The sequence below is a fragment of the Cryptomeria japonica genome, chromosome 8 (assembly GCF_030272615.1).
Source record: "Cryptomeria japonica chromosome 8, Sugi_1.0, whole genome shotgun sequence".
NCBI classification, from domain to species: Eukaryota; Viridiplantae; Streptophyta; class Pinopsida; order Cupressales; family Cupressaceae; genus Cryptomeria; species Cryptomeria japonica.
The window spans coordinates 402,115,302-402,135,833 of record NC_081412.1 but is presented as its reverse complement, the minus strand read 5'-3'; the positions used below and the strand labels follow the sequence as shown (position 1 = coordinate 402,135,833).

At 35.6% G+C, this 20,532-nt stretch overlaps 1 protein-coding gene across 2 annotated transcripts; it reads right to left on the bottom strand.

The window, feature by feature from the left end:
- Positions 1-258: 258 nt before the first annotated feature.
- Positions 259-20,298, bottom strand: LOC131079454 (thylakoid lumenal 17.4 kDa protein, chloroplastic). Of its 2 annotated transcripts, none has more exons than XM_058017414.2 (4): positions 20,098-20,293; positions 9,896-10,029; positions 9,545-9,791; positions 259-742 (listed from the first exon to the last, which is right to left on the bottom strand). In XM_058017414.2, exons 1-4 carry the CDS (start codon positions 20,207-20,209, stop codon positions 519-521), a joined length of 717 nt encoding a protein of 238 aa, XP_057873397.2. In that variant the 5' UTR covers positions 20,210-20,293; the 3' UTR covers positions 259-518. The 2 variants fall into 2 exon arrangements, with proteins under 2 accessions (XP_057873397.2, XP_057873398.2); XM_058017415.2 differs by lacking the exon at positions 259-742 and adding an exon at positions 3,725-3,917 and having other exon boundaries at positions 20,098-20,298.
- Between the last annotated feature and the right edge of the window lie 234 nt (positions 20,299-20,532).

Here is a 20,532-nt window from a genome sequence, read left to right as displayed (position 1 = left end):
AAATGTGATCTAACATTGCATTAGGTAAGCCACCAAGATTTTTATTACTATTTTCCTTTATCCTTGAAAATATTAACAAATATTCATACATTGTGTTAGCATACTTTTTTTATTTAATAGTACCCAACTACCTCACATGGACTTATTATAACAAAATCCTTGAAAAAATATAGTAGATACATTCAAGTGTAAAAGACCAAATACATTTATTATACAACTGAATTTAGAGCAACCCCAAGGGCAAATTATGGATGCATGTAGACCAATGAAGACTAAGTCTTTATTTTTGTTCTCTTTTCATGATTCGTCTCAACAAACAAAATATGGAAGTATTTATCATGCAAATTTGACATTAGGGCAACTAAATAAAGAATTTTTGGTGCTTCAACAAGAGCAACCACATGTTTTAGAAAGACAAGATATATTGAAGAAACCATTTGAAAGTTCAAAAGAGGAAAGGCGAAAACAATAAAAGAAAATTCAAATCATTCAATTCAAGGGTTATTGTATTGTGCCTATCATCGACATCCCAATTCATCTCTGCCTTGATCAGAAAGAGTTTGATTTCTGCAAAGCTTTTGCAGATCTATGTAGCCTATGATGGTATCTTCAAAATTTGCACCCTCCAAATTAGCATCATTAAATGTAGAACCAGACAACACAGTATTCCTAAACACCGCACCTTGCATATTGGCCTTTCCAAAATTTACTCTATCAATAACTGCATTTGTGAAGTCAACACCTACAAGTGTTCAATACTAACTTAGATCAGAACTAGTAAGCAACCAACAATTCAACCAATTTCCTTTCTACTTAGTTCTTTAGATATATAAGAAATCTTATCATATACAAGTATTGAACACAATTAATTTTTATGAAATCTATCCCAACCCCTCCTCTTTGACCACACAAAAGTACATACACATGCAAATTCAATTTATGTGTGTAAATAGTTGTGTGAGCTCCCTTTCTCTATCACCAACCACACAAAATCACTTTAGTGATTAATTTATGCAATGAGTTTCATTTTATTCTTGATAATTAAATCATTAAACTTTTGAGATGTATAACCAGATTTGAACATGAATTCTAAATCCTAAAGTTATATTTATAGTCCATACAAATATTGCCTTAACTAAAAAATGTGTTTAACAACAAAACTAATGTGTACTCTCTTGATTACTTTATTAGATAATTATAAAAATATATTGTAAGAATGAAGATGGTTGTTCTTTGATTGTTATTTAACAATTCAACTATCTATAACATATAATAATTAGAAATAATTATTACAAGTAGTTGTCTTCACAACCTCTATATTTTGATAATATTAGAGACTAATAAAAAAATTTGAATTGAAAACTAAAAAATTCTTTTAAAATATTATAAATGTGTTTATTGCAAAAAATATATATATATTTTGAAGTAAGAGCAAAAAGGTTTGTAAAAGAATTGTCTTTTTATATATTTTTATTTTAAATTTTATTTTTTAAACTTTTCTTATTTTAAAGGTTGAAAAACATTTATTCATCATGTGAGTAAACACAATAAATTATTAAAGAACAAAAGCAATAAGGTAGAACACGACAAAGTTTAACATAAAACCTAAGAACAATATAAAATATCTTCTATTTAAGTAGATACAGTTAGATAGGTCCCACCTAAACCAAGAATATTAAAGAACATTAAAATTTGTCAACAACATATACACACATGCATACACTACCTACATGCTCACAAATAGACCCACACATACATATACATTTGTGTAGACAAAGGTATCAAATTTGGAGTAATATGCACATACGCCCCATGTACCCAATTATTTAACTTGATACAAAATCATTGCCAACAAAGTATACACTTAGTAGATACTTTTCTCCAATGCCAATACTATAGTTAACATATAGGATTATAACTTATATGAGATCCAAACTTTATACGGGAATAATGCACATACTACAATAGACACTCTACTCGACAAGATGGGACCTCCCCATTGTAAGACATTCATTTGTAATGATCCATAGTGTTTTAATTAAATATTGAGTTCTTTCCTATGATTTTATATAACAAATTTGCTTGGTTCCAAGATTCCTCAAGAAAATGGAAGGCTTTGTTGCATAGCTCCAAATATCCCTTTTAGATAAAGGAAAGGCCTAAGCAAAAACTAGCTATATCATGTTGATTTATTAAAAAAAAATTTCAAGATCTCAACTAAGTTAATCCAATACTCAAAATATAATCTAACATTGCATTAGGTAAGCCATCAAGATCTTTATTAATATCTTACACTATCCTTGAAAATAATAGCGAATATTGTGTTTGCATGTTCTTCTTGTCTACAGTACCCAAATGCCTAATTCATGTGGACATGCTATAACAAATCCTAGAAAAAATATATTGAAACTCAAAGACCAAACACATGTATTATACAAGTGTATTCAAAGCTATCCCACTAACAAATTATGGATGTCTATATACCAATCTCTAATTGTTGTTATTCTATTGTTATGATTCATTGGTTTTCAAAGGATACATTATGAATATATTAATCATGCAAATTTGTCATCAAGAACAACTAAATAAATATTTTTTGGTGCTTGAACAAGAACAACCACATGTTTTATTGAGACAAGATATACTAGAGAAATCATTTATAAGTTCAAAATTTAGGAAAGGCCAAAACAACAAGAGCAACTTCAAATCATTCCATTCAAGGGTTATTGTATTGTCCTTGTCATCTACATCTCGATTCATCTTTGCCTTGATTAGAAAGAGTTTGATTTGTGTAAATCTTTTTAAGACCTATGTAGTCTATGATGACATCTTCAAATTTTGCAACCTCCAAATTAGTGTCATTAAATTTAGAACCAAACAACATAGTTTCTTAAAAACTAAATCTTGCATATTGGACTTCCTAAATTTTGCTCTATATAACTGCATTTGAAAGTAAACACTTACAAATGTTTAAGACTAACTTAGAAGAGAAGTAGCAAGTAGTAACAATTTGGCTAGTTTCCTTTTTGCTTAACTCATTAGATAAATAAAAGATGTCATCATATACAAGTTGTGAACACGATTATTTTTTTTATAAACCTTACTTCCAATCCCTCTTCTTGATCACACACAAGTGTATACACATGCAAATTCATTTTTGATGTGTAGACAACTATGGGAGGTCTCTTTCTTTGGCATCAAGCACACTTTGAAACTCATTGTAGTGATTATTTAATTTGAGATGTATAATTAGATTGCAATTCAAGTTCTATACTATCAATATTAAACTAGTCAAGGCATGGAGCCACTTGTTGCTACCTAATTTATCAAACATTTGCTCATAAGTTCAAGTTGAAAGAATTCATGTCGAGTTTGAAATAAATGGATAATACACATTTCAACATGTGCATGATGTTATTTATAATTGAATAGAAAAGTTACATTGGACCGGTGGTTCTAAGTTATGTTGTGTAATTTCTCCTTTAAATATAACTAATTTGGTGTTATTATCATTAATATAAACAATAAATGCCTGGGTAAAAAGCATAGTCTGATGCTATATTGTATCTAATATACAATGTTAGTTATACATTTGGTGTTATTTCATTATTAATATAAGCAATAAATGCCTATGTGAAAAGCATAGTCTAATATTATATAATATCTAATATTCCCACCACCATGACTCCACCCCACCCTTAGTCACTAAAATTGGAGAACTCCAATTTTGTCCCAAAAATCAATAGAGAATAAAATCAAGAGGCTTAGTAATTAGATCATACAGATTGCACCTAAGATGCATAATAATGGGGCAAAATATTATCGATGTTGACCAAATTCTGCATGTAGCACAATAGCATACCTCAATGTGTTTGATGTAGGCATTATAAACTAGATTATTCACTAACTCCAAGACTCTGCGATTGTCATAAAAAAGTGGAGTTATTGTAATCTAAATGAGTTGTAGATCACTCAAAAATTGATGCAACCATACTACTTTGCAACTAGCACTAATAGCTACTTTGTAATTTTCTTTAGTGGAAGATAAAGCTACATTGTGTGAAAACTTACTCTACCATGAAACAAATCTTAAGCCCAACAAGAAAATATAACTAATAGTTGATCTCATAAAGCTCATTGTGTGGAAACTTACTCTACCATGAAACAACTCTTAAGCCCAAGGAGAAAAAATAGCCAATTGTTGATCTTTGAGTATCAATTGAACCAACCCAATCAAAATATGTTTATCATGTTAGCTTGAAATTATTTATCATATAATAATACTCAAGAGTACCTTTAACATATCCTAGTAGTTTTGGTTGCCTCTCAATGAACAAGCTTTGCTTGTGCCAAAAATTGAGAGGTTACTAACAAAACAAAGATCCAATATTGTGGATATAAGATATATTAGGTTTCACATGAATTGTTTGTAAAATGACTCATTGATCAGTGGTAAATCATCATATGCTGACAACTTCAGCTTAAGCTTCCAAAGGTGTAGTGGAAGGAACACAATGCTAGATGTGAAACTATTCTTAAAGACTCATAACATACTTCAGCTATGAAAATGAAATGGCCTTGTTGCCAAAACTCGACATCTAAGCAATATTATAGGAGGCCTACATCATTCGTGTCAAAAATACCAACATAACTTAGATCTCAACTAGTGCAATGCAATTGCCCACTAGTTGTGACAGCATGATCATCAAAGACCCCAAGACTCACAATTGTCATCACCATCACTTTTGACAAAGAAATTCAAATTAGAAAGACTTATTTTGAATATAAGATCTTGAAGATGTTGATCAATCTTCATGTACCACACTCATGGAGACTTCTTAAGCCCATATCAAGACAGCAAAACATTGTTCGATTACCTAGAGTCCCTCAAGCTACACAATGTAGACCTTCTCATCCAAATCCTTAGACACGTAGGCACTCTCCCTATAGTGTATACGTCCAATTGTACTTGCCCAAAGTACTGTTGGCTACATTTTATCTTGTAAAGCTATTTGCACCCAATTGGCTTTTGCATGATTGTAATTCAACCAACTACCAAGATTGAGTCTTTCATCAAGGCATCAACTCCACCAGGATGACAACTTCCCACTAAAGTTATCCCTTGGACTCTAATTGTACTATGGTTTGGTGCAGGAGCACCTAGATGGCCATATGCTTCTTTTTGGCCATGTTGAGTCATTTTAAGTTTCAAAGGCATGTCAAGATGTAATACGATCATGAATGACAATTCTCATGTAATAAGGTCCTTGAAGACCAATTTGTAATGTCTAAGTTCAATATGTGGTCCTACTTGTCTCATATTGTCAAAGTTGTCCTTATAGGGCTGAAGTGTGTCCAAGGCATCAAATGAGGTTTTTTATCATGTATGAAGGCAATTTGGGCCTAATTGGATGTATTCATGATGCTTTGAAGTCATATAGGTCTCATTTTGGGTTTATAGTCAAGTTGCACAAAAATTGTCAAAATTGACAATGTTGTTAATGCAAAATTTGTTGTAAAAAAGTGCATTAGGAAGTAGTTTGTTGATAGTTGGTGTTCAAAGGGTGGTTATGAACATTGGAGGGCTGAAAAATCCTTTAAATATCTTCATTTCCACGGCTAAGTGCTAGTTGGATCATGTATTGAGGCATAAGCAATAAAATTTCAAAAGTTTACCCTGAACTTTTCTTGTTTTCTGGGTGTAGCAGTCTGATACCAAGCATTTTTCACTGTGAAATCCTTATTGTTGACATCTGAAACATATTGGAATTGAAAGAGAAATGATTCCCTGGCGTTTTGGCTTTGGTTTTATTCATTTTCACTTTGTTTTGAGCAAGTTATCATAAATTTTATAAAATCAGTCACAAACCCTTGCTAGGGTAACTAGTGACATAAAAATATGTAGTTTTTGGTCATCCCATCATCAAATACTCATGCAAATTGATGGGATGACCCTTGTAAATGTCTATTTTGTATGTGGCAAAGGTTGACACAAATCTGAATTTTGTGTCTCGGTCTGATTTTCTCAGTGAAATTGATGTGTTAGAGTGGTGAATATGCACAAGATGAATCTCCAAGGGTTGTTGAGTGTTTGGGAGTATGTGTGGGGTTAGTGCAGACCCTTATCAAGTCTTTGAGGCCCTTGATTGGTCAAAAATATCATCATTTTTATAACTGTCCTAAAACTGGGTATATTGCTATCCTCATGAACTAGCAACCTGAGATTTTGTGAGTATGATGCATTGAATGGGTTTGATGATTGGTTTATGATTGGGAAAGGTGTGTGGATGTTTTGAGAAGCCTTTGAAGGTGTTTAGAGACCTTAGAATGAGGAAATGGCTCAGTTCCTTATGACTGTCCTAAATGTGTATGACTGTCATAGAAAGGCAAAATTGCAGCAGTAGGTCTTCTTGAGATTTTTGGGTGGAAGGGAGGGTAAAGAGTGGTGTTTTGTCAATGAGGAGGAGTCTCCTTGATGTTGTTATGAAGCCCTTGGGGTTTGTGTACACCTATTTAGCATTGTGAGTTGAATTTATGGACAAGTTGGAGTCCTAAGTGAAGATAGGCTTGTATGAGTGGGTTATAAGGATTTGGTGTGATCTAAATGTTAGAATGTTTCAAGTTGGCCTTGAACATGTGTAGTAGGACTAATTTGACATGTTTCAATGGTTGTACAAGGTGGGAAGACATGGATTCCCTTTTGGAGTTGTTGAGACCTATTATGTATCTAGTAGCCTTGTGAGTGCTCTGGAAGGCTTGTGAAGAACAATCACATATTTGAGTAGGTGAGTTGGGAGAAAGATCTCCCTGGGTTGTGTTGTGTTGTTGGATGCTCTGCATCATGGTTCAAGCACCTTGAAAGGGTGAGGAGCAAAATGAACATGCTCATGTGAATTTTAAACTAGTATCTTGTTTTGACATTTATTAGGGTAGAACATTTGATTCAAATTGTTCATCTTCCCTCACATCCTAAAAAGTCAAACAATGCCACTTGAACCTTCATTGTTATGTGACTCAAGACTCTTGTATCAAAGAAACTGCATCTTGAGTTGAAGTCAACTCACATCTTCCTTGCCAATATACTAGTCATAGAGGAGAAATATACTAACATGTTAACACATTGGTGAATATGAGAGACTACAACAAGAACTACAGCTTTCATCTTTCAAAGGAACCACAACACTAGTTCCAAACCAGTCACTAAAAAATTATTGGTTAGGATTACAATTAGAGAAAGATTTTGTTCCTTTTACATCGACATTTTGATTGACCATGCCTTTATTATTGGAGATGGCGTGATTCTATATTCCTTTGATTGTTCCCTATTCCCCAACAAAGAAATATTTGAAGCTTTCTAACTCTAGTTTAATCATTTTGTTATTAGAAATTAAAACATGAGCAATTGGACCAAGAACATACAAATATGTTACATTCTATTTGAGCTTGGATTAGGATTCTTCAAGTGTGACATCTTGCAATACTTTGTAAAAAAAATGTGTTCAAGAGATATCCTATTATGCTCATTGCTTCACCCTAATATCCATGAAATATGCCTCTATTGTTCATCATTCATAGGGCCATCTCCATGATTGTTATGTTTCTCCTCTCAACCACTCTATTTTGTTGTGAGGTGTATGGGGCTATCAAAACCTTTAAATGCTTTCCTTCTCACAATAGTCTTGAAAGCGCTTGGAGGTTACCTCACCCCACTAGTGGACCTTAGTGTTTTGATCTACCTATCTTTCTAATTTTCAACAATGCCAAGTTCCAAATAAATCAAACCTATTAAAAAATTATACCTACATTTTATTGGAAAAATCATCAAACTGGCCAAAGAAAGTACCAAACTTGTGACAAATTAACATTTGACTTTGTGTTTTGGACTGTAAATTAAAAAGTTGAAGTTTTGTTTGCATTGCACTTAAAAGTCCGAATCAAGTGCACTCCCAAATTGTCCAAAACTGGACTCTGCCATTTGCCATTTTCTCTGTTAGTTCTTTCTTGCAGCACATATGAACTAACTTGTTCAAAGGTGAGATTTTGACTCTCTACCCATAGAAGCAAAGACTCACAAATGTTTAAAAATGATGATGACAATCGATTGATAACCAAAGCAACCATATTATTTTCAGCTACTAGTTTGTTGACAATAGAGAGTTGATCTCTTTAGGCCTTTTATCCTAAGTAAATGCTCTGACCGTGAAACAGCTTCACCCAACTTTGTGGAAAGCAACAAATTTATCAAATAGAAACTATACCTTTTTCAGAAGTTTAAAATTTGTTTTTAAGACTGCTGCATGAATCACCAACAAAAGTGGCATTCTGAACTTCGAGATCAAGTCATAAAAAATGGACAATTTTTAATAACAAGGCTTCTTTATGATGGTTATTAAAATCAACAAGATCTCGAGCTGTTCTATTTCCTATTTTGAGGATTATTCATTCACAGTTCCTATACATATAGTGAATATTTTAACTTTGTGACCCTAGAAATTAAAGTTTTGGCTGGTCAATTTTTGGACTTTGGACAAAACAGGATTTTGAATATTGGCTATGACCATGCAACCAAGGGTTGCATGAAAACTTCCAAACCTTGACTTAAAAAAAAATCCAGACTTATTACAATGCAGAGTTTTCCACAAAGTGTTTGCCTAATAACAGCAGAATATTAGATTGATTTTTTCAGATTTAAAGACATCTATATCCCAGAAAATGTAGCACAATTCATACTGTTCGGTACTGTTTCTATACAGCGCGTCATATGCTATCAGTACAGCTTGTTGTGCAATGACTTTAGATTTCTGCAAATTGACTGCACAACGATTATTTCCTCCTCTCAACAAAGCTTCAGTTCACTTTCTTTTGACAATGTTAACCTTCAAAGAGCACTTTGAAAGCGACTTAATAGTCCCTGATTTTATGCCAATCAACAATTTGTCAGTCCCTTTGGACTTCACCTTTCACAACTACAGTGATTTGAATGCATGTTGGATTTGACAGCAATTTATCCTTTCTCCTTAGACGGTGATTTAATTCCACCACAGATTTAACATTGACTTCTCCTTTCTCCGTTTAATCTTCTTCTCCACTAGATTTGTTTAGTGTACACTCTCCTCAGGCTTCCTTATTCTGAATCAGCACACCCTTCTTAGGGCTTCCTTGCTCTGATACTAAATATTGGAAGAATGAATGCACAAAGTTTAAGCCAACTGGATGGCACATGCTTCAATATGTGTGTGCTTGTATTAATAATAGTACAGGGAATTTACGTTGGATTGGTGGTTGTAACTTAGATTGTGTGAGCTACCTTTCAGACATAACTAATGCGGCATTATCACTTCATTAACATAAGCAAAAATGCCTGTGTACAAAGTATAGTCTAATATCATATTACATCTAATAATTTCAATTAAAGTGGTCATGGTGGAATGTTTTGCTTTACCCAAGACAATCAAACCATGAAAACATTTTAAATTCTTGTATATGCTCCATTCATGTGATAATTTTCAAGGAGATATAATATATGGCATGTCAAGAGAATTACCTTTGAAGCTAGCTCCTACAGCATAAGCTTTTGACATTATGACCTCAGACATATTAGCACCATCAAACTTGGCATCTGACATAAGTGCAGCTGCTAGTGATTTGCCCCTCAAATTAGTTTTTTCGTTTGTGAAGTCACAAAAGCGAAGGTCAATGGGCTTGTCATAGACACCATTTGCCTGACCAATAGTATTTCCTACAAATGCCTTTTCACATCTAGTTGGATCATTTGACAATGGTGGCAACCTCTGTAAAAAGCAAAGAAAGCAAATGTTATCTAAGTCAATAACTAGTCATAAAGTGATTATAAGAGAGTTTCAAAAATAATTTATTTTACAGAAAAAAACCCTACTGGATTTGATGGATTAGCAAATGTAGGGGAGGCAGCTGCTACTGCCCACACAGCACAAAGGCCACAAGCAATGCCTTTGAATCCCCCTATTGGAGAGGTTTTCACATAAATGGAATTATCTTCTTTGACCATATCTGTAGCAATTCCAATACAAAATATTACACCTACATGTGCAAATAAATTCAAAAGTTTACACCATTTGAAAGAAGTTAAAAATGATGTTAACATTCAAATAGATCATCAAAGTCTCTTGATTTAGTAAGAAATGCATGTGCATCTTGTGGGGGCGAAGGGGGGCCAGTGGGGGCAGGGGATGGGGAAGGAATGTGAAACAAAAACATTCCAAGTATCCAGACAAACTAATGATACATAATCGTAGTAAAAGAATTCCACTAAATTTAAATGTCTTTGCCAAGCATTATTAAACCATCAAGAAGCTTCAGTTTGAGTGGTAATAATAAACTCATAATACACAATATGAAATTGCTCAAGATGTTTCTGATAATTCGCCAAAAAAGAATCTTACAAAAAGGTAAAACCTGTGCTTGCTCTGGCTCTTATATTAAGAACTATTCTCAACGTGCAATGTGAAGAAACTGGAATTATCTCCAGATTGTCAGAACTAAGCTACAGGAATTGGGAAATGAATAAAATACAAAGGGAAACAAGACAAGATTCCATGTTTGACACCATGTTAACCCGAGACAACATGTTCTAGAAAAACACCTAGGAAAAGTTGTTTTGTTTCCTTCAAAACCACCAAAAAATTTTACAGGGTACATAGGATTTGCTGTCAAAAGAAGATATAGATCGTTGTGGCTTCATTTCTGAAACTCCTACATGTTCTCACACCTCAGTGCTGCTCTTGGCTTTAAAAATAACCTTCTAGTCAAGTTGAACTCTACCCGAGACTGTCAAAAGAACCCCCATATCTTTGTAAAGATAATGTTTTATGCTTGAACATGATGAATCAGTATTGGGTTGAAGTTGAAACACCAAATCAACTACAGAATTGGAACAATTGTTGTAGATACTCCCAACTAGACAAGTTTACAAGCTGTGCAAACTTCAATCACCCCAAGACGATTCACTGGTGGGCAAATCTATCCAGAAAAAAAACTGTTTCCGACTTAAAGTAGGTACCAGCATGATCCTAAATATTCATTAGTGCCCTAAGAATATTTGGTTATAATACTTATAATATACTAACATAAGATAGAAATTTTTACTCCCATAACTTGTATCCCACCATGTGTTGTCATAATCATTAGTGTGTTGGCTGATTATCCAATATCTTGAGGATTTGATGTCTGTAATAATGAACATCATTGAGTCTAACTTCCATTACAGATCACTAAACTGTTCCATGACTGTACATGAGATTTCTTTGGCTGCCATAATCAAGTGTTGCTCAAGTTAGGCTCTTTTTACAAACATTTTGATGAGAAATGAATTTGGGTGATAAGCCTTTGGTACTCATTAGCATCTTCTAGGTTAATTGTAAGCATGGCTACTACAAAAATTATAAGGATGTTTCCCTTTCATGGGTTTGTTCAAGAGGTTTGAAATTTAAGTCGTGTTCAAGCATGCTCTATATACCTGCTGTTGGATGCAAATAAATATTGCATATGTGCTTGAATTTTGTGGTTCTCACTTCTTGATCACAAAGGATAGGCTGCAAGCATTCTAATGTCCCAAAGAAATTGGGGCACTAAGACCCACACAGTGCAATATTGGCAGTTTCTATATAAATTAGTGTTCACTTTACAAGCCAACTTTGTATGAATATCTTCTGCCTCTATTAACTTTCACCTGAATCCATTGGGCCATTTCTCAGCACATTTATACCTAAATTATCAAATTAAATGTAGTAAATTCAATAATCATATTAAATGTTAAGATCTTTGCATCTTTGAACCTACTCATAACTTAGCTTTCAATGAGCAAGGAGATTGCATCACTTATACATCCCTTTCATTGCTTATATTTTTTCTATCATTTTTTCTTTTGTTTAAATGCATGGTAATGGGGGGAAGAATAAATTACCAAATAGCCTACAAGATTGAAACCTTGTGACCCATGGCTTAGGTCTGCCTAGTGTATAACACATCCAAATGGATTCAAATGTGTTATAGACAGAAGCAAAAGAAAGAACGATAGATGCAAAGATCAAATCAGAGTGCTTAAACTTAGAGGATAAACAAGTAATGTGATACCATGCCAGAAATGTAAATTGCAAGATTATACAAAAGCTTTTACAAAAATCTGAGGAGCCAGATCTGTGTGGAAAGATTCCTGCCATTTATGCCTTTATGCATACCTTTCAGAAGAATAGCTGAGATACATTTATATAAAAATGAGGAAGAAAAATAAACAGCTGAGGCATCGCAAGAGATGAGTGGACACTCATCTTTTGATAGTCTCTTTTCTCAAATTTTTATTTTCTTTAAACTCTGCAAAACAGCTACCTGGAATTGGGCTTCAGTTAACACTGTCAGAGGTATGCACTGTAAGGAACCGGTTGAATTAAAGTGGGTGTAAAACCATGGGATCGGCCCTATTACAAATAAGAAATTGAAAAGAAAATGCAGCTTAGAAATATGATCTCAATCACTAATGTTGACAGATCCCCAAAAATACTAACATTAAAATCTGCAATTGACCTCTCTGAAAGGAGAAAATTGATAGTTTGTAGGATGCAATAGATATAAATTGCCTAGATTGTAAATGAGCAGCCAAAATAATCAAAAGTTTTTCCTGTTCATGTTATACCTTTTCTTGGGAAATAGTACTGCATGAACCACAGAAGATGAAGAAAAATTTACAAAAATGATAAATGTGGTGTTTACAAGAGTATTTAAAATTTATGCATTAATTTTGTAAACAAAGATACCTTGAAGTTACACTGGCCTTCTTTGTTGACATGTAGCTAGGTCGGATACCTAGCAAGGGCTGACCTAGTCTTGGAATTGCTAATTGGCCTTTTCACAGCTTATATGTTTAATATAAAGGTATTGGTCTGGCCCTAAATAAGTAACTTGTAATTAAATAGGACTGACCCTATTCTTGGCATCAAATCAAAAAGGCCGACTTGAGGTCTTTTAGGTAGCCTTACCTCATATATATTCAATTGTCTTGTAGTCTTTCAAAGATAATGAAGACAAGCAATTCACAGTAAGCGAACTTGTGCTTGGGGGTGACGATAAGACCTTATCGTCTATGGTTGGGAAGGCAACAATCTGATGTTTGCCTGTGGTGAACAAGCACAACCCGGAAAAACAACATGGAATCAGAGCTACGACTTTCCTAAATTGCAGAGTTAGTCAGATGCGGCCTGAGTGAGTTGCAGTTGCAGTGTGACAATCTCAATGTTCGCTTGGCAATCACCGTATAGTCAAGGGTAGTCGCTGTGATCGCAAGGAGCATTCGCATCGAGGTGGTGAAGTCGCAGCCTCCGTATTCGTGTTAAATGTGTTTGCCTGATTGCTAATGATGGTGGACTGTATTCGAAGACGATCGCAGAGGCTGAATTCGTGTGCAGGTGTATCGCAGTTATGTCCGTTATGACAGCGAAAAGTATGGGAGCCTGAGTAGTTCGAGTGATTTCCCATGGCTTCTCAAGATCTGCAATGGACATGTTGGGTTGGGCATCAAGTGCAGCAAAGAAGTTGCCACTACTATTAGAGGGGCCTTGATTTTGGCCAAGATTTTTGTCATCCCTGTGAGGCGTGGTTACTGGGGGAACAAGATCGGGAAGGTGCATACTATGCCGTGTAAGGTCACGGGCAAGTGTGGATCCATTACTGTCAGGATGGTTCCTGCCCCCCGAGGGGTTGGAATCGTGGCTGCCTGTGTGCCTAAGAAAGACCTGCACTTCGCTGGGATTGACGATGTCTTTACTTCTTCGCGGAGTTCGACTAAGACTTTGGGTAATTTTGTTAAGTGACCGTGTTAGTGATGTTCGCAGTGTATTCACATAATCGCATAATCATGATCGCATTTCAAGTTTTGTATTCGCCATGTTCAAAATGAATCGCAGAAGTGCATGCATTGTTTGCGACCATTGACAGCCACATTCGCAGGGTGACTGCCAGACATTGCAGTCGCCATGTTCACCTGGAGGCATAAATGCGAGGAAGCCGCCATCCCTCACCGCTTGGTATATTCACCTTGTTTTGCACGATCATGATTCCCAGGGTGTTGTGTTCACAGTGTGAGCCATGGATGGTTATAGTCGTGCAGCAGGGAGGTATTCACGGACATGATTAGTGCATCGAGGGGCGTTTGGAGACTCATCTTGATACATGGAGATCGCAGAAGGTGGTGATCGCAGGTTACTCACGGTGGTCTCATTTGCATTGTATTGTATCCTTGGGTGTTGGCATGTTGTTGGCTTAATCGTATCATCTTCACAAATTGATTGGTCATGTTGTGGCATGAGGCGTTCTTATTCGCATTACCCATGACCATCAAAGAGTGCATTTGCAGGTAATCTCATTGATCGTAGGGTGTATCCATGTATGATCACAGGGGTATGTCTGCAACATTTGCCTCATCATAGTCATTCAGAATTGGAAGGATGGTCGCTGCCGTAGTGCTCGCCGAGAGCCATATTCACGGTGTTTGTATGCGCAAGAGCCCCGAAAGGAGTTCGTTGTAATCGCATTTGAATGGGTCTCAATATAAGAAATTGGCAATTGCAGAATATGATCTCAGTGCGTGGTCGACATTCTTGATCGTTTGTCGATTATAGTGAAAGCGTTTGGTCACTTGGCAGGTTGACGCCACCAAGATGGAGATAGACGATGAGCAATAGCGAGGGCCGAAGGCCACGCAACCATCTTCGCTAGATACTTTAGTATGGCTAGAAGCTTCGATATTGAGCCAAAACGTTGGTAGAAGACCAACCTAGAAAGAGATAAGTATTCATATGGTTGAATAAATTTTGTTGTCATTAAATCATGTATGATTTCAGTATTGACATTTCAGCTTCATGTTTTGAGGTAATTTTTAGGGTCAAGGGGTGTAGGCTATTCAGAAAGTTCACCGTCATGCACATTGTTTGACCATCAACAACCTTGGTTGTTATGCCAACATTCTGAGCATCGTCATTAAGCTGAAGGTAGATGGCAAGAGCCAAAGGCCACTCAGCCACCAGAGATTCATGAAACAACTTAAGGATGCGGGTAAAAGAGATAAGTTTTATTTATGATTGTATCATATTCATGCTATTATTAATCATGTTTGATTCTAATATTGATGTCAATAAACTATTATGCTTCAGAGGGAGCTTGGAATAGGCATGAGAACCTATACAAGTTTTCAGCTCATTTCCTTACTTAAAGAGATGACTGACGATATGTCATTATGCTATATCCCCCCTTATTAGAAAGTAAAAGTAAAGGAAAAGGAAATTTAGCATTCTTTTAATTTATGAAAATCCTATGATTGTTTTCCTTAATAGGATTCTTATATTACTCATATCAAGGATTAAGTGGGAGCCCTAAGTTCCCTACAATCCGCAAGTGAATTCTAGATGGAAGAATTGGCAATATTTGGTAAGCTTAGGATTTTGTAAGAATTAGCATGAGAATTTGAAATGAAGAAACTAATGCATTTCCTTCTAGGATTATAAGTATAACTAAATCAATTAATGTTTTGAAAAGATTTAGAATAATGGATTGCAAACCTATGTCCACTCCTATGGAAACTAACTTGAAAGGTTGAATACGTTTGCTGCTAACTCTGATTCTCTACTGCAGGGTTTGTCCATTCTTCTCTTGTGTACAAGAATGGAAGGTTCCATTCTATGCTTGTGTGCTAGATGGAAAATTGTAATTATGTAAAGACCCACTTGTGTATTACACTTTCTATGCTTGTGTGCTAGAACCATCCTATGCTTGTGTGCTAGGTGGAAGATGTAATTCTATGCTTGTGTGCTAGATCCATTCTATGCTTGTGTGCTAGATGGAACTCTAAAGGTTCTGTTTATGTATTCATTGTCTTCCCTAGTTAAGAGGGAGTATTGTTTGTAACTAGGCTAACAAAAGGGGGGATTTGGATTGCCTAAGGCAACATCCGAATCCCTAAAGGGCTGGGCCCTTTTGCCAAAGGGTAACGTGTAGAGCTGGACCCTTCACATTACCCTTTGGCAAAAGGGCCCAGCCCTTTAGAAATTCGGATGTTGCCTTAGGCAATCCGAATCCCCCCTTTTCTTAGCCTAGTTACAAACAATACTCCCTCTTAACTAGGGAAGAAAATGAATACATAAACAGAACCTTTAGAGTTCCATCTAGCACACAATTTAAATAAGCCGACTTAAAAGGGTATATGCACCATATAAATAAAGGCTATTTGGCAAGTTTAAAAAATAAAAATAAAAAAAATCATTCATTCATGCTCTTAGCGAAATTCATCTGCCTCTTGGTGTGCGAAAATAATTAGTGAACTTGGTGAATTTACCCAAGGAAATATAGTTGTGAGAATCTCTGTAGGAATAATCAGAGATTGATATTCAGGGATTATTAATCCCAGCAATCTGCTGAAACACTTCAGTCATACACCCATAGAGGTACTGTGAAAGGAAGACATAGAACAAAAGTCAGACTTGGTATGTGAAGATTACCTTCTTAACTTTAAACAGCACTATGAACAGACTATTTGTATAATCAAATGTATATATAAAAATGCACCAACCTTATTATTATCAGTTCTGAGGAGAAGAGCAGGGGTGTGATTAGGGAAAGGCCTGTGTAAATCTCGCCAACGGGCTGCCCCAAGAAAGTATAGGGATCAGCGACCCTGAGCACCTTGCGGGCAGGGCCCAAGAAAGGCTTAAGGGCTTGGATCCGACAACTTGAGGGAAGCCATTGAGTTTGGTGTCAAAACAACCTGTCTTCAACTTGTATCTTCTTGGAGTGATAATAAGACTGGCATGTTTCTAATGACTTATTAACGTTTACAAATAATTGGCATTTTGTATTACCACTTGAATTAAGTTAATATATTAATTTCAAATATTCAATTCATGTACATAGTAGTAATGATGTCTAAAATGGTTGAGAGGGAGTATCAACCCCAGTGATACATTTAGTTGTATCTTCCACCCTCTGCAGGCAATGCAAGGTGGTGTTGTATTTTTCTCTAACGAGAAGATTGAGGTGAAAATCCCCTTCCACCCTCTGTGGGCAATGCAAGGTGGAGCCATCCTCTGCGGGCAATGAAAGATGGTAGTTATCCTTCTCAAGGAGAAGGTTGAAAGATCTCTTCCACCCTCTACGGGCAATGCAAGGTGGATCCATCCTTTGCGGGCAATGCAAGATGGATATCATGGAAGAAGTCCATGACGTGTATTTATATACTTGTATGTATACTCACTTTTGTAGGTGTGCACAGTAAGATTTTGGATCCATCCTCTACGGGCAATGCAAGATGGATAGCATGGAAGAAGTCCATGATGTATTTTTCTGATTCAGGTATGCTTGATGAATATCATAGAACGCCACTTGGTTTTTATGGGAGCAGCCATGATGTGACTTGCTTATTTGGAATTATCCTCCCTAGCTAAGAGGGAGTGTTGACATGTAGCTAGGTCGGATACCTAGCGAGGGCTGACCTAGTCTTGGAATTGCTAATTGGCCTTTTCACAGCTTATATGTTTAATATAAAGGTATTGGTCTGGCCCTAAATAAGTAACTTGTAATTAAATAGGACTGACCCTATTCTTGGCGTCAAATCAGTAAGGCCGACTTGAGGTCTTTTAGGTAGCCTTACCTCATATATATTCAATTGTCTTGTAGTCTTTCAAAGATAATGAAGACAAGCAATTCGCAGTAAGCGAACTTGTGCTTGGGGGTGACGATAAGACCTTATCGTCTATGGTTGGGAAGGCAACAATCTGATGTTTGCCTGCGGTGAACAAGCACAACCCGGAAAAACAACATTCTTCACCTTATAGCATTGTCTCCAGTCAAACCAATTTAGATGGATCCCACTGATTTACATTATCGCTTCATAATATCAATCAGAGACTCAATGTGGAACTGGCTAACGGTATTTATCCCAAACATGTTCCTAATGCTAATGTAGCGTACACTTTTTTATGACAGATTTTGTTGTGATTTCAGATAACGCATCAATTGTGTACGCAGTTACTGAGGGATTTTGTGCATAATTTGATTTCCATGATCTTCCTTGAATAAGTGGGAGTCATCTTACAAAAGTTGACTCTCGTAATGGTTTCTCCAAAAGTTTACCAGGCCATTTCCAAGAATTCTACTATTCCTGTATTATTAATGTTCTAAAACTATTACCTTCAATATCTTTTACTAGATAAGGTATTCCCATTTCACTTTGTGTACATCAACATAGCTTGAGAGAGGTTATGAACAAGAGATAATGATTTATTTAAATTGTTGAAATCAAATACAAGATACATTTTGACATGAATGGTGAAGCTCATTTATATTTTCAGTATTTCTAAATGTTCCAGTGTTCACAATTATTCACCTGTATGGTTTAAACGTACCTAATAATCCTAAAGAATAGCTCCTAGAAAAAGTAAAGGATGATCTGTTTCTTTCATATCATGATCAGCTTCTGTTTTCCTCTATTTCTGCCTTTATCAATGTTTTTTCACTTCTTTTTCCTTCTTTTCTCAGGTCTTCTGTCAATAACGTTGCTTTTTGAAACTTGAAGCGTCTTTTTTTGGAATTTTATTTAAGCAATTTTATTTCTTGATCCCTTTTCCCTTGATTTTTTAAATGGAACCTTTTCTGGGCTGAACAAAGGCTTCACTCAAATTTTTAGTCCTTTCCTTATGCTAGTTAAAAGCATATTTAGTGAATTTTTCAGTTGTGGATGGGTGGAAGAATCAGAATTCTGATCTAATCTGTGGTCTCTAGTTTGCGATGTAGAACTCCACCACTTTGCTAGAGTCTACTTGAATTTGAGTGCCTTCTATTTATTATTTAGTATTCTACAAATAAGTCATTTAAGAAACAATGTGCTAGCTTTGCCTTTTGAGAGTCCCTATTACTTAATCTGCTCCTTGGCAGAGATCAATTACAAAGTTGTTGACAATTTATAGTTATATTGCTTCTTCCCCTCCTTGAACCTCCAGATGGTTACTGGTCATTCCATAAACCAAAGAGCTGTAATTAACTTTTAAAAATACATTGACTTCACCTAATAGGGAAGTCAAGAAAATTCTGCTTACCAATTCTTGTGGTGTACCATCTCAACGAAACTCTAATTGTGGGTTTTTATATCACATGTTAGGCACTCTCCCTCTGTTTACAAAGCCCGATTTGAAGCTGTGAGCTCCCTTGTGAAATTAATAGTAAATTGCAGGTTACCTCCCATGTCTCCATTGACTCCTTATATACTACTTAATCCAATATCTTCTGCATTGCCTTTGCAAGTTGTGTGAGGTGTTGACTGTAAAAGGTTGTTCACGAATTAGAACATAATAGGATTCGCCATGGTTACTTGATCCGGAATTGTCTGTATCTAAGAGGTTGTTAATTCAGGTTAGAACATCAATTCAAAAGAATTATAAGCCCCATTCTCTTAACGTAATAGATTGAATCTCCCACATTTTCTGTCAGAAACAACAATTCCCAGCATGAACTTTCAGGGTATTTTGAATATCAAACATGGGAAAAAAGTATTTCTTGTCATCATATGTTACAGGTCATAGCCCATTCTTCATTGCAGACATATTGTACAATTATATCTGGTGAAGCAAATTCTCTTGCGAGGCGCAGAGAGATGGAACTATTGACTTTTACTTTATTGGGTCTGGGAAGATTCCTACTGCGAGTAAGTGTAACATCTGGCTCAACTTCTCATAACCACTGGATATTCCCACTAAAGAATTTATTGACATCTTCAGAAGCATAGGTTTATTTTAAATTGGGGGCCCTAACCCTCACTAGCTAAAAATAAATTTGGCATTCACTGAAACCCAAACAAATTTCTGGTTAAGAACAACATCAATGCCTCATCCCAATCATTATGTTTAACATCAGAATTAACCCAGTTAGTTGACTGAGCACTTCAAGAACACAGTGTCTTCTGGCTGAGCAAGCATAATCGGAATATACAAATTTAAGGAAAAAATGAAGGCAAAACGCTTGGCATCAACAAAATGATAAATTTATCTAAATTGGGGAAGAAGGCATGGATTTCACAATTCCTACCTGAACATTGAACACGCAATTGTGAACGGGAATGTTTGAATGCAGGCCTGTGCAGCGTGCTTAAGTGGACTGAACGCCCATCAAATTTCAAAGGAACTGAAGTCATCGCCATTATAATTTATTTTGGCAAAGGTAGCTGATTTGAGATAACATAGATGGATTTTGGGTGCTCTTCTATCCTTATCCATCTTGTATTGATAATTTCAATTTCAATGTCTGATTATCAATTAATAGACTAACTATTGACCTTTAGGACTTCACAATGCCCAGAATTTTAGGAATTTAATGGTAGGCAAGACTCTTTATTTTTTTAGACAAACCAAAAATATATTAATAATAATTATAGGTGAGCTTTAAAGGTATTATATTTAGCGATTGTCTTGGTTAGATTGTGTGTTTAGTGGAGATTGAAATGATAGTAGTGATTATTGGATT